At 37.8% G+C, this 13,123-nt stretch overlaps 2 protein-coding genes across 2 annotated transcripts in view; both read left to right on the top strand.

The window, feature by feature from the left end:
• Positions 1–13,123, top strand: part of LOC129438894 (C3a anaphylatoxin chemotactic receptor-like) — a 391,623-nt gene that overhangs the window by 134,237 nt on the left and 244,263 nt on the right. The window lies entirely within an intron of this gene.
• Positions 1–13,123, top strand: part of LOC129438408 (integrin alpha-L) — a 109,588-nt gene that overhangs the window by 73,693 nt on the left and 22,772 nt on the right. The window contains exons 18-20 of the mRNA XM_073863010.1: positions 9,294–9,416; positions 9,525–9,592; positions 9,701–9,858. Of these exons, the coding sequence (XP_073719111.1) occupies positions 9,294–9,416; positions 9,525–9,592; positions 9,701–9,858 (349 nt within the window). The remainder of the gene's footprint in view (positions 1–9,293; positions 9,417–9,524; positions 9,593–9,700; positions 9,859–13,123) is intronic.

Here is a 13,123-nt window from a genome sequence, read left to right as displayed (position 1 = left end):
GATGCGCACAGGGAAAGGCAACGCACACACTAAACTCAAAACAAAAAGAGTAAAGTAGCTTCTCAGTAGCAGATACTGCCGGCTTTCGAAGCGATAAAAAGCTGATTTCCTTATTTGCACGTGCGCCTTATATACGCACCTGGCGGGGCGGCGCCAGCATTATGCAAATATCTCAATGCCAAGTTCATTGGCGTTTTTTGTAGTATTCGAAGCAGATTGGTCTCTCTAAGCGAGTTCCCAATTCGTCGGTCACGACGTGACGTCGTAGTGACCGACTGAAAGGGAACAAACGGTGCTACACAGCACCAAAACTGCCGATCTGAATCGCAACCATAGAAGAACCGCTTCCAGCGCCACACAGCACCGGTGAAGCACCTGTGCAGAACCACACAGGTGCCATACAGCACCACTATAGCACCACATTTGGTTCTACATAGCACTATATGGTTCTACACAGGTGCTTCACCGGTGCTTCACCGGTGCTATATGGCACTAAAAACGGTTTTTCTATGATTACGAGCAAAGAACCACTTTTGGTGCTATATAGCACCGTTTGTTTTTAGAGTGTACAACGACTATAAATTGTTAGACTATTCTTGAAACATTCATGTATTACCAGTGCTGGGCAGTAGCTTCACTACAAGTAGCGAAGCTAGTAGTTTAACTACATTTTTCAGTAGCTTGGTGGTAGCTTAGCTGCTTTCTAAATCAAATAGCTTTTCAGTAGCTAAGCTCTTTTTTTGACCAAGTAGTGAGGTAGCTTCCACACAAGCTACAATTTTCCAAACATTTTTGAAGTCGTCCTGAATTTGAGAATAAGCGCGTCATTTGAATCGACACAGGACGTCGTTTGTTCTGTATTTTCGAGTTGTGCAGCCTTCCTTCATTCATACAAAACATTCCCACTCGCATTCTGTGAAGACTCGTGCTGTACCTCTGATTGGGTTATGTCATCAAGCCAAGCTAATATAAAAACATGTAATAAATATTACAATTGAAATTATTAATAGAATGTGCTTTGGCGGGCACCTCACAGACTCTGTGTAGGCTACCTGCTGCCTGTGGGCACACGTTGGAGACCCTTCTGTTAAGATATGTCAGGGCCAGGTGTTTTTAAATAAAGGCAGCTCAAACATGCATTTTATTATGGGAGTAGGATAAGTCCAGCAAACAGCCACAAAATGTGAAGTACCTGCCTACATTATGCTTGTATTGCCTATAATTACCAAAATGATAAATTGAAACTGAATAAATAATTACATAATAAAACTGGTTAAAAATAAAAAAGTAGCTTGGATGTAGCAAGCTACTATTGATGTAGCTTTAGCTTGCTACATTTCCCAGGAGGGTAGCTTCAGTGTAGTGAAGCTTCATTTAATGTGAAGTAACTGGTAGCTTAGCTCACTACATTTTCCAAGTAGTTTGCCCAGCACTGTGTATTACATATTACATGCCACAATATTAGCAACACACATGACGGTTTTACTTTGTTTCAAAATCTAAGAAAGTGTCAAGTAATTACAACAGTAAAATACATTTAAACAAATCATCATTACTGAGAGTATCTTGAGTTTTGATCAAAGTTTGAACAAACTCTACCGGTAACAGTTTAGCTGGTAACTTAGCAAGTTTGTAAACACGTCTAAATCAACATCTAAAAACTAGTTAAAGCCATAAAAACAACCGATAGTCTGCATAATTCAACATACACTTGGATATGGCACATGGTTTATGAAATACAATATAACAACACAAAAACATTAGCTTGCAAGCTCGATCTACACGCACATAACGTTAAGCTCTGGTAACGTAAAAGGTAAATAATAAACATGGATACTTACAGCCTGTAATCCAGAAGTGCACAGTAATCCAACTTTCAAGAGGAGACGTTGCGCAAATCCAGATTCAAATTCATTATGGTTCATTATGAAAATGTCGTGAACATATAAACAACTTCTGACTGGATTGTGCAGGAACCGTATTAAACATAAATTCTAGCCACTGTTTCCTGATGTTCTCTGTGGAAGGCCATAAAGGGCTATTTTGCCCTCTTATCTAAAGAAACACTGTCTACTCGAGATATTTAATCGCTTAAACCAGTGGTTCTCAAACTTTTTCAGCGTGTGGCCCCCCCTTGTGTACAGCGCATTCCTTTGCCCCCCCCCCCCCCAAAGAAAATTTATGACAAAACCGGCCCCAAAAACTGGCCCCCAGTTTGAGAACCACTGGCTTAAACAATTAAACAAGAGTTTACAAACACACTCAAAACAGGGACTCCCAATCTCCGCCTTTTCCCTTCGGCGCTCTTCACCTCCATGTTTAAAAACATGTTTATCATAATAGGTGCTCTTTAAAGGATGATCATCTGGGGAACATTTCCTTTTTCATTTAGTAAAAAAAAATGTGACAGGTATTTTACTTGTTCAGATGATTTTTACATGGGCGTCGGAAGCAAATGAAAAGTGGGTGGGTCCCCACGTAAAACCGAAAAATACATTATACACAATAGATGACTTTTCATGTTTCCTTTTATTTATCCTGAAAATTTGCGTTTATTAAATAAAAAACAGTAGCCTAAGGTCGAAATTCTGGTAATAGCCCTTTAAATATTTTGCAAATAATGACAGATGTCATATTTAATTTATATTTCTCTGTGTCATTTTTTTCTCTACTCTGCTGACAGTAGGCTACAATGTTTATTTTTTATTTTGAGGAAATAAAAGGTAAGAAAAACGAATGAAGGTAAACTGATACAACTTTTGTATACCTTTTTTATCTGTTATACCCAATCTCTCTTTCTCTCTCTCTTAGAGAAATATAAATGTGAGATTCTGGTAATGAGATAAATTTATTTAATGGTATCCGTCGGGAAACAATGCTGTCATAAGAGTTTGAGCATGTGTAGCCTACTTCTAAAACACAATAATCGATTAAATGTATGACTTTATGAATTATCCGCAAATGAACCTCGCAAATAATAAGAATACGTGAAGACGTTCAACTCTGTGATATCGCAAATGAAAAGTATTGCAGGCTTCTGTAAAAAAAAAACGTGAAAATTATTTAGCGATCGTGGCACCATAATCAAAATAAACTATTTTACAGCAGTAATAATATTTTTACGAGTAGCCTACACTTTTAACGTTTGAAAGGAACCACATTTAGTGCTGTGGTAATTATCATTAAAAGCAAAACGGGAGTCTGTGCCTCCGCGACAGACGCAATTCTTCTGGCATCTCTCCTCATCATCTCCTCATTTTTTCTTCTGTGTCTTGAACTTGGGGCTCGAGTCCGACCTAAGGTTCGAGCTGCCTTTAAGAACAGCAAGCTAAATTCGTTTACCGTTAATTATTAAGACTAAATGGGCAGGCAAACTCGTGAAACAATGAAAGTAAAATAATCCGCTATAATATGGTTTTACACGTCTATAGAAAATATACTATAAATAAAGCAGTTATTAATTTTCCTAATGCATGGTTGTTTGACATTGCCAAATGTATAAAGTTTTAAACAGAAGTAAAAGGAGGTTTTCAGCACTTTGTTTGAACAGCAACTCAGCGACCACTCACCCCCGTGAATTATGTTTAGAAGCTAACGGGTCCGCGGTGTAAAAAAAGCAAAGGTTAGGGATCCCTGCTCTAGTCGAATGGATTTTGACTAACAGCGCTTTGATAAGTGAACAGACAAATGCGCTAAATTAGAGAAAAAGTGGGTGGGTCCATTATCATTGGTCTTAAAAAGTGGGTGGGTCCTGTCCCACCCACGTATAATGGTTCCGACGCCCATGGATTTTTATATAAACTTTCAGGATGTGCTTCTAACTGTCATATTGATGTATAATGACAGATCAGCTCTGATGCGGTGATCTCACACAAAGCCTCCGCAAGAATCGCTTATTCATTCATTGTGCTAAGTTTTTATTACCCCTTTTAATTAAGGCGATTCGTAGAGGTTCTGATGGTTTGTGCAAAAGTAAAGCATAAAGTGATATTGCCCTTCGTTTAATCTCTCTTAATTTTCCATCCTTTCCCTCTCATGTATGTTATTGTTTGTTTGTATGTGTTGTTAGTATTGTGTGTTTTTCAAAGTGTAACCTTAGTTTAATAAACCGGTTTTGCATTTCACAATTTAATTGTTTCTTTGTCCATTGCTCATGAAATCAAAGTCAATTGATCTGCCTTTTGATCTTGTTTACATGCTTTTGAGGTAATGCTGTATAGCAGTAGGAAAGTTATTTTCTAAAGGCCACGGAATTAACTTCTTAATTTACATTTATGACAATATTCGCTGGACAAATGCATTAACTAATTGTTAATATTAATTCTGCTAAATTAGTTAAAACCTTATCAATTTGTAAATTGTACTTATTATTCCCTTTGAGATAAATCTGAAAATTCCCTTAAATTATTGTAGTGTTTCGGTCGGAGATTCGATAGTGTTTTAAATAACATTTCCCTTCCTCCTCCTGAATCGCTACACGCGCGTACAGAAAATGACTTTGCAAATAATAATTTTATAGTCCAAACAGAGATGGCGATAGAGAGACCAAAACTACACATTGTAGCCTTTAAAATTAGTATGCTATTGTAAGGGAAAAATAAAATATAGATCCATCCGTTTGGCCCAATGGCGAAAACCAAACACCGTGGCAGAAGGATCGCAGTGCGTTCGGTCTTTTCCTGTGCTTACAGATGACGTTTTAACCACTGATCCATATAAATGACTGGATTGCGCATAGAACGCTTAACGTAACAGCGTGAGGTGAAGCCAGCGCAGAGTTCGAGCCGCCATCTTGGTATACCCAACCGGCAGACGGCGTCATTGACTTCCATTCAAAATCATGTTTTAAATTCATCCGCTTTACAGCGTATCAGTCACGCAAGATTATGTTTAGGATGTGTGTACGTAAATTAATGGTTAATTCTGGTGTTATTTGCAATGTTTATGCTTTAATCGGGCAGGAAAATGGATTTATAAAAAACCGTTAAGGTGAGTGTGTCTGCTGCGTTCTGTTAATGACACGGGTATAAATAAAGTTTTTTTTTGACATTCAGCTACACGGTCAGCGTTATTTTTCTAAATAAGTTTAGGTAACTTGTAAATTTAGATAACATAAAACCAGCCAATTATTGCATGCACATACGGTACAAAGTATGAGTATTTATTTAGATTTCAGAATGAGCACGTTTGTCATTAATACTAAATATGCTCCGGTCTGTCTGCTGATCTGATACTGCAATGAAGATGAATGTATAATAACTGATTAAAAACTAAAATGTACAACTTTCAGTTAATAACTATGTACATGCTTAGGACGTTTGTGTTGTAATAATGTACAGGGTAACTTCAAATATAAAAACGAAGACTAGTAAAGTGATGTTGTTTATTTAAAATCTGATCGCGTCCATTGATTTAATAGAATATTTGGGTATACCAACATGGCGGTGCGGTGGCTTCACAGTTGTGACGTCATGCGCAATCCAGTCATTTATATAGATTAGTGGTTTTAACACCCCAATATGCTTTGTTCTTCGTTATTTAAGGAGATGTGTAAAAGATTCAGGTGAAACTTTCTATATCTAGAAATGCACCCCCATGATGCTGTATCTTTGATAGAGCATCATGCATTTCATTTTCATTTTACTTTGAGGAATATGTAACCAGATCTTCATCATTTGCCAGGTATGCAATATTCTCATTTGATTATATTTGTTTCTTTGGATTGTGAATTATGACCTTCCTACCTGGCTAATAAATTGTGTTTGGATTTATTCTGTGTTGCTACGAAAGTTGTTGATATGACTAGTAAATTACGAGGTATCCTTGTTACCACAATGACTGAAATCAGGCTAGTACCGGACTAAAATCACAGTCTAGATGGCATATTGGTACATCAGCAGATAATTTTGAAGATCCGCCTAGCACTTGCCATTAGTTTAAGTTAAATTAGATGCGTTGAGGCTAATATTGTATTTTCTGTTTAGAGTAACATATAAATGTTGTCTGACCACTCAACCTCTGGTTATTTCAATATTAATCTATCTAAATTGCATATTAAATTATGACACCATCATACAAAGCTATCATTGGAGAAGACAGTCAGTTTTGTTTTATGATAGTGGTCGTGAACCTCTGGTTCACTATTGTAATAATTAGTACTTTAGGTACTATATACAACTTAATCAAAGTAAAGGCAATGATTAGAGGTTATGACTCATCACCCTGATGACATACATATTAACACTACTGCATTTAGTTAGAGGTAGAACTTATTTAACATGAATTAACCCCGATCAAAGATATGTGGTAACAAAGGATATCGTAATACTTTATAGAAACTTAGAAGAGTCAATGATACATAGCAAAATAGAATGAATGCAAACGTAACAATTTATTAACCAGGTAGAAAAAAGCATAATTCAGAAGACAATTTAAATTCCAATCCAAATACGAAACTATCAAACGAAAACCCATTGCATACCTGGTAATGATGAAGATCTGGTTACAGATTCCTCAAAAAAAAAAAAAAAAAAAAAAAACGAAACTGCATCATGGGGGTTCCTTTTTGCATATAGAAAAATCTTTTAACTGAAAAGAGAGTCTTTTAACTGAATCTTTTAACCTTTTCCTTAACCTGTTAGCTAGCACTTCTATTTTTGAGCATTTTCTGAAAAACGACAACTCCAAACTAAAACATCTGCAGCTCTTAAACCCTATGGTCTATATTCATAATTCTGGTCTTGTTTGAAACTAGACACTTGACATATTGTTGCCTAATAGTCATAACAACTCAGAGTAGTAAAGAAACAGAGTAAAACAAGGTAAAATATACATTAAATGACTTCCGTTTTTCTTTAAATAACATTCACTTAGCAAAAAAGGTATGAAATGGTCATGTGAGACACCTGGGGACACCATATAGGTGAACTGAATGTCTGACCATGCTGTGATTCAAATTTGAGAATGATACTCCAAAAAATGTTGTTTCTGTGAGCTTTTATTTAAAAAAAGTCCAGGCGTCCTTTCAGAAAAAGTGTACTTGGAAACTCCAAATATACACATGATAACAATATGACATGATTATAAAAAGAAAATGAGTCAGGACTACATATTACATTATGTATATCAATTCAGAACTTCTCTGCCCACCAAACACATAGAAAAAACTATTTCAGAAAAAAACATTTGCACATTATAACAAAATACTTGCTATTTTGAATGTGGTCGCTCATGAATGCACTCCAGATTCCAGTCCTCCTGTGTCAGCTGAAGTCCTGTTTTACATCACATCACATCACACACACACAAAGCAAGAGAGGATTTTAGTTGGAGTCAAAAGTTAGAGACATACAACTATTTGTATGAGAAACTATGATGTAATATACATGAACATAATACATATACACAAACACACACACATTACATGAATATATTTATTTATAATTACAAATGTCTTATGTTTGCCAAATAACCTATATTTGTCAGCTGGTAATACTCATATTTTCCACCACATATCTTATTTTCTAGTTTTTAGTTTGTATATTCTGTGCATTGGATTCATATAACGTTAGCTATAAATATGATGCATTTATATAACATGTCATACAAAAACGAAACCATGTAAAACTCGTATATTAGTCATCTCCAGTGTTACTTTATAATCAAAATAGCTAACATGAAACAAGAAATGTAACGTAAAATAAATAATCAACAAAAGAATCCACTTACTTTATCCAAGCGAGAGCAGCTGAGCTCATAATCCGGTCCATCTCTCCTCGACGACGCGCTTTGTTTATATCCAGTCTTGCATTGTTGCTCCGCGATCATGCTCTTTATCAACTTCTCCAAAACACTCTCAACACAAAAAAAGTCATCTGCAGTCCACGATCCACAATGGAGATGTTATATCTAACATTTGAGGATGGTTTCTCAGCGGCTCCGGAGAGCTTAGCCGGCTGCTATGCTACCCAAACAAACAAACGCGCACGGAGGGGGCGTGGGCATTTCTCTCCATGCGCTTCTGTAGATTTGCGCAGAAGTACACTTTACTGACGTAAGTTTAATCCTTGTAATCGTTTCATGATTGGTTACTTCCTCTGTCAATCAAAGCTTTCCTCACTATGCATTGGCTGGCTTTGTTTTGGTGTAATCCAGTCAAAAGTCTATGGTGAGCTGAAGGACATCTATCTAGGCAAATCATTGCTCGCATGAGATTTTGAGTTGTCAAACCTTTTCTGATTGGACAAAACAGAAAAATAGGGCGGGATATTTATCTGAACAGTCTAACGAAGCAGGAAGAGATGGATTTTCACTGATAAAAATCGATATTTGATAGAAAATAAACATGGTCGATCATACTTAGCAGACGCACGGATGTAAACAAAGGAGGATATTGCTGGATTTCTCACTATTTTTCATTGTTTTGGATTAAAACGTGGGATGCTTTTTGAAGAGTGGACCCTTACCTTGCAATGTACGTTGAAGTTTTTGGGAATTGTCAGAAATTATCAGAACCATATGGCAAGACTTGGAGTACCCACAAAATTTTTTATATGCATTCCGTCTGCATTTAATTTAATATTTTCCTCACCAGTGTATTGATTGCAAAAATAAGCTCAGAACATGAATTTGGAGTGTTTAAACTTTCAAATAATGCAAAGTTTATGATTGTTGATTGAATATTTGATGTTAAACAAAGTACAAAAACACGTAAAAACGCCCCCTAGGGCCCGCCGCCGGGCCGGTGCGTGTTAAATATCCAGAGAACAAAGCATTGTGATAATGATATACTGATTGGTTCTTGTAAACCCAGGGGTGTTGCCTGATATACATTCAGTGGGTGATTGGTTAACATGTAGCAGGTGTCTCTCAACATTAGGTAAAGTTTACTTATTTTATTGCTACACTTTAACATCAAATCCTGTTGTCATATTAATAAACCCAAATGTACCACTTGCAATTAAACACTTCATATAACACCAAACAAGACCAGTTTCAGATTCTTTGTGCACGTAGAATGGAGCATTCCGCATACAGTTTGCTTTTAGAACATGAGAAGAGGGTGACGAGAAAGTGCGGTAGGGTGTGACTCTTCTGTCCTCACACCATGGGGGGGAGTTCTCGGGGGTAGATGTGAACTCTTTGAGAAAGGTTTTAGATGATAATTCAACAGGAATTAGAAAACAGTTCCCTGTGGATTCAGCCATTTACTGCTGGTCTTACAGATACCTTTTGCACCATCTTACACTATCACGACAGCTGCATTCTGACGGCAAATTTTCTGTTGCTTTCAGTGCTGTGTTTATGACACAGTGAGTTCACTGAAGATTCAAATGAATTTCTCACAAACTGAGTTGTCTTCTGATCAACCATCAGCTATTCTAGACATCCACAGCACGACAGGGATGTTTGTTGAGGTGAGCTGACCTTTGGATGACAAACTACAGAATGTACAGTATATACTGAATAAACATTACTGTAATGTTATAAACTCTCTCAAAGTAAAGTGTTTTTTGTAAAAATAGGTACCATTTGAAAGGAGCTGTAACAGTGACAGGTGTTTGGCCGATCTACAGCTGAACTTCAGATTTATGTGAGAAATAACGAATTTGACTGAAAGCGGCACTATATGATTGTAACACATCTGATTTTTCAGATTTAGATTTTATTGAAATGAGAGTGTGTTCTTGTTTGTCTACAGAAATGAGACCTTACTGGTGGTGAATCAAGCTTATTTTATGGTTCTTATAACGCTGGCCAACAAAGGAGACAACTCTTATAACACCAACATAGTGCTGCACTACCCAGAAGGCCTGTCGCTCTCCAAATTTGATGCTGTTAAGGTACTGACATCTACAGGTCTGCTTTATGATTGCTTCAATAGTAAATAGTCTGGTAACTTGGAAATTGGGAAGCAATAAGCAAATTATGTTTAAATTTATATATTTGGGTGCATGTGAAATATAACTTTGTGTGTGTGTGTTCAACAAACAGAACCACACACGCAGCAGCTGTGGCGATCGAGATGGCGGTGCTATGAAGAGAACCACCTGCAGTATCAATCTACCAGGGTATCGAACCTATAATGAAGTAAGCAAACAACACAATACAGTAATGTGACACTGTATCGTTACACATTACGTCATCGTGACACATTACCCTAACGTGACACTGTAACGCAACTCATTATGCCATCACGACACATTACCCTTACGTCATTGTGACACATAAACCTAATGTGACACTGTAACGTCACTTATTACATCATCGCAACACATTACCGTAACGTGACACTGTAACGTCACTTATTACGTCATCGCGACACATTACCGTAACGTGACACTGTAACGTCACTTATTACGTAATTGCGACACATTAGCGTAACTTGACACTGTAACGTCACTCATTACGTCATCACGACACACAACCCTAACGTGACTCTGTAATGTTACTCATTACGTAATTGCGACACATTACCGTAACTTGAAACTGTAACATCACTCATTACGCCATCACCACACTTTACCCTTAAGTCATCGTGACACATTACCCTAAAGTGACACTGTAACGTCACTCATTATGTAATCGCAACATATTATCGTAACGTGACACTGTAAAGTCACTCATTAAGCCATCACGACACATTATCCTTACGTCACCGTGAAACACAACTCTAACGTGACACTGTAACGTCACTCATTACGTCATTGCAACACATTACCGTAACGTGACACTCTTACGTCACTCATTACGTCATTGCGACACATTACCGTAACTTGACACTGTACGTCACTCATTACGTCATTGCGACACATAACCCTAACATGACACTGTAACGTCACTCATTACGTCATCGCGACACATTACCGTAACGTGACACTGTAACGTCACTCATTACGCCATCAAGACGCATTACCCTTATGTCATCGTGACAGATTACCCTAACTTGACACTGTAACGTTACTCAATACATCATTGCAACACATTACCGTAACGTCACTCATTACGTCATCGTGACACATTACCGTAACAGGACACTGTAAATTCACTCATTACTTCATCGCGACACATTACTGTAACGTGACGCTGTAACGTCACTCATTACGTCGTTGCAACTCATTACCATAACAGGACACTGTAACGTCACTCGTTACGTCATTGCGACACATTACCATAACTTGACAATGTAACGTCACTCATTACGTCATCACAACACATAACCCTAATGGGACAATGTAATGAGTGATGTTACAGTATCACGACACATTACCGTAACGTGACACTGTAACGTCACTCATTAGGTCATTGCGACACATTACCGTAACTTGACAATGTAATGTCACTCATTATGTCATCACGACACATATCCCTAATGTGACAATGTAATGAGTGATGTTACAGTATCACAACACATTACCGTAACGTGACACTGTAACGTCACTCATTAGGTCATTGCGACACATAACTGTAACTTGACACTGTAACGTCACTCATTACGTCAGTGCGACACATAACCCTAAAGTGACACTGTAACGTCACTCATTACGTCATCGCGATACATTAGCGTAACGTGACACTGTAACGTCACTCATTACGTCATCGCGACACATTACCGTAATGTGACACTGTTACGCCACTCATTATGCCATCACAACACATTACCCTTACGCATTGTGACACATTACCCTAACTTGACACTGTAATGTCACCCATTACGGCATCGCGACACATTACCGTAACAGGACACTGTAAAGTCACTCATTACTTCATCGCGACACATTACTGTAACATGATGCTGTTACGTCACTCATTACGTTATTGCGACTCATTACCATAACCGGACACTGTAACGTCACTCGTTACATCATTGCAACACATTACCCTAACGTGACAATGTAACGTCACTCATTACATCATTGCGACACATTACCATAACTTGACACTGTAACGTCACTCATTACGTCATCACGACACATAACCCTAATGTGACGATGTAATGAGTGATGTTACAGTATCACCACACATTACCGTAACACATTACCGTAACTTGACACTGTAACGTCACTCATTACGTCATCACGACACATAACCCTAATGTGACGATGTAATAAATGATGTTACAGTATCACGACACATTACTGTAACGTGAGACTGTAACGTCACTCATTAGGTCATTGTGACACATTACCACAATGTGACACTGTAACGTCACTCATTACGTCATTGCGATACAATACCGTAACGTGACACTGTAAAGTCACTCATTACGTCATTGCGACACATTACTGTAGTATGACACTGTAACGTCACTCATTACGCCATCACAACACATTACCGTAATGTGACACTGTAAAACCACTCATTACACCAGTGTTTTCAAAGTGTGGGAAATAGGAACATTACAAGTGGTGTGTGACAAACAAATAATCACAAATCATTGCTGCTACTGTGTTGCTGCTGTTTTCAAGACTGAGTTTCTAGCAACATTTCGTGTGACAAATCGGGACTACGACTGGCCAGATATGATGGACATGATCATCATTGCCGACAGGTGAACAATGACGAAAGCAGAAAGGGTTTCATTCATATTTGTCAAATCAGCCGTATATCTATTAAAGGTCCATTGTGTACATTTTAGTGGTATCTAGTGTTGAGACTCTGAATTGCAACCAATGGCACAGTCCACAGCTCACCCCTCCCTTTGGAGCACATAGTAAAGCCACGGTAGCCGCTACAGGACAAACACGTCACCGTCTGCGAGAAATGAAAAAACATGCTCTATAGATACGTTTGTCTGTTTATGTTTACTGTAGAAATATGACGGCGACTTCCTTGTAAGGATACCAACGCTGTATGTAGATAAAAACGGCTCATTCTTAAGTAATAAAAACAAGACAGTTCATTATGTAAGGTCTTTATACACTTCTGATAATATAGTTATTACATTTCTGTCAAGACATCCTCTAAAAGTTACACAATGCACCTTTAAAGGCGCAAAAGAGGATGTTTCCGCCGACTGAGAATCCAAAGACCGTTACTGAGTTTTTTAAATAAGCGCATGCGCAAGAACAGCCTCCCTCCTTCACTGCTCATATCTAGGAAACGCCTTCCATAACTCGTGCAC

The sequence above is a fragment of the Misgurnus anguillicaudatus genome, chromosome 24 (genome assembly GCF_027580225.2).
Source record: "Misgurnus anguillicaudatus chromosome 24, ASM2758022v2, whole genome shotgun sequence".
In the NCBI taxonomy this organism is placed as follows: domain Eukaryota; kingdom Metazoa; phylum Chordata; class Actinopteri; order Cypriniformes; family Cobitidae; genus Misgurnus; species Misgurnus anguillicaudatus.
Note: the sequence above shows the minus strand (reverse complement) of the source record. Positions and strands in the feature narration are given on the sequence as shown.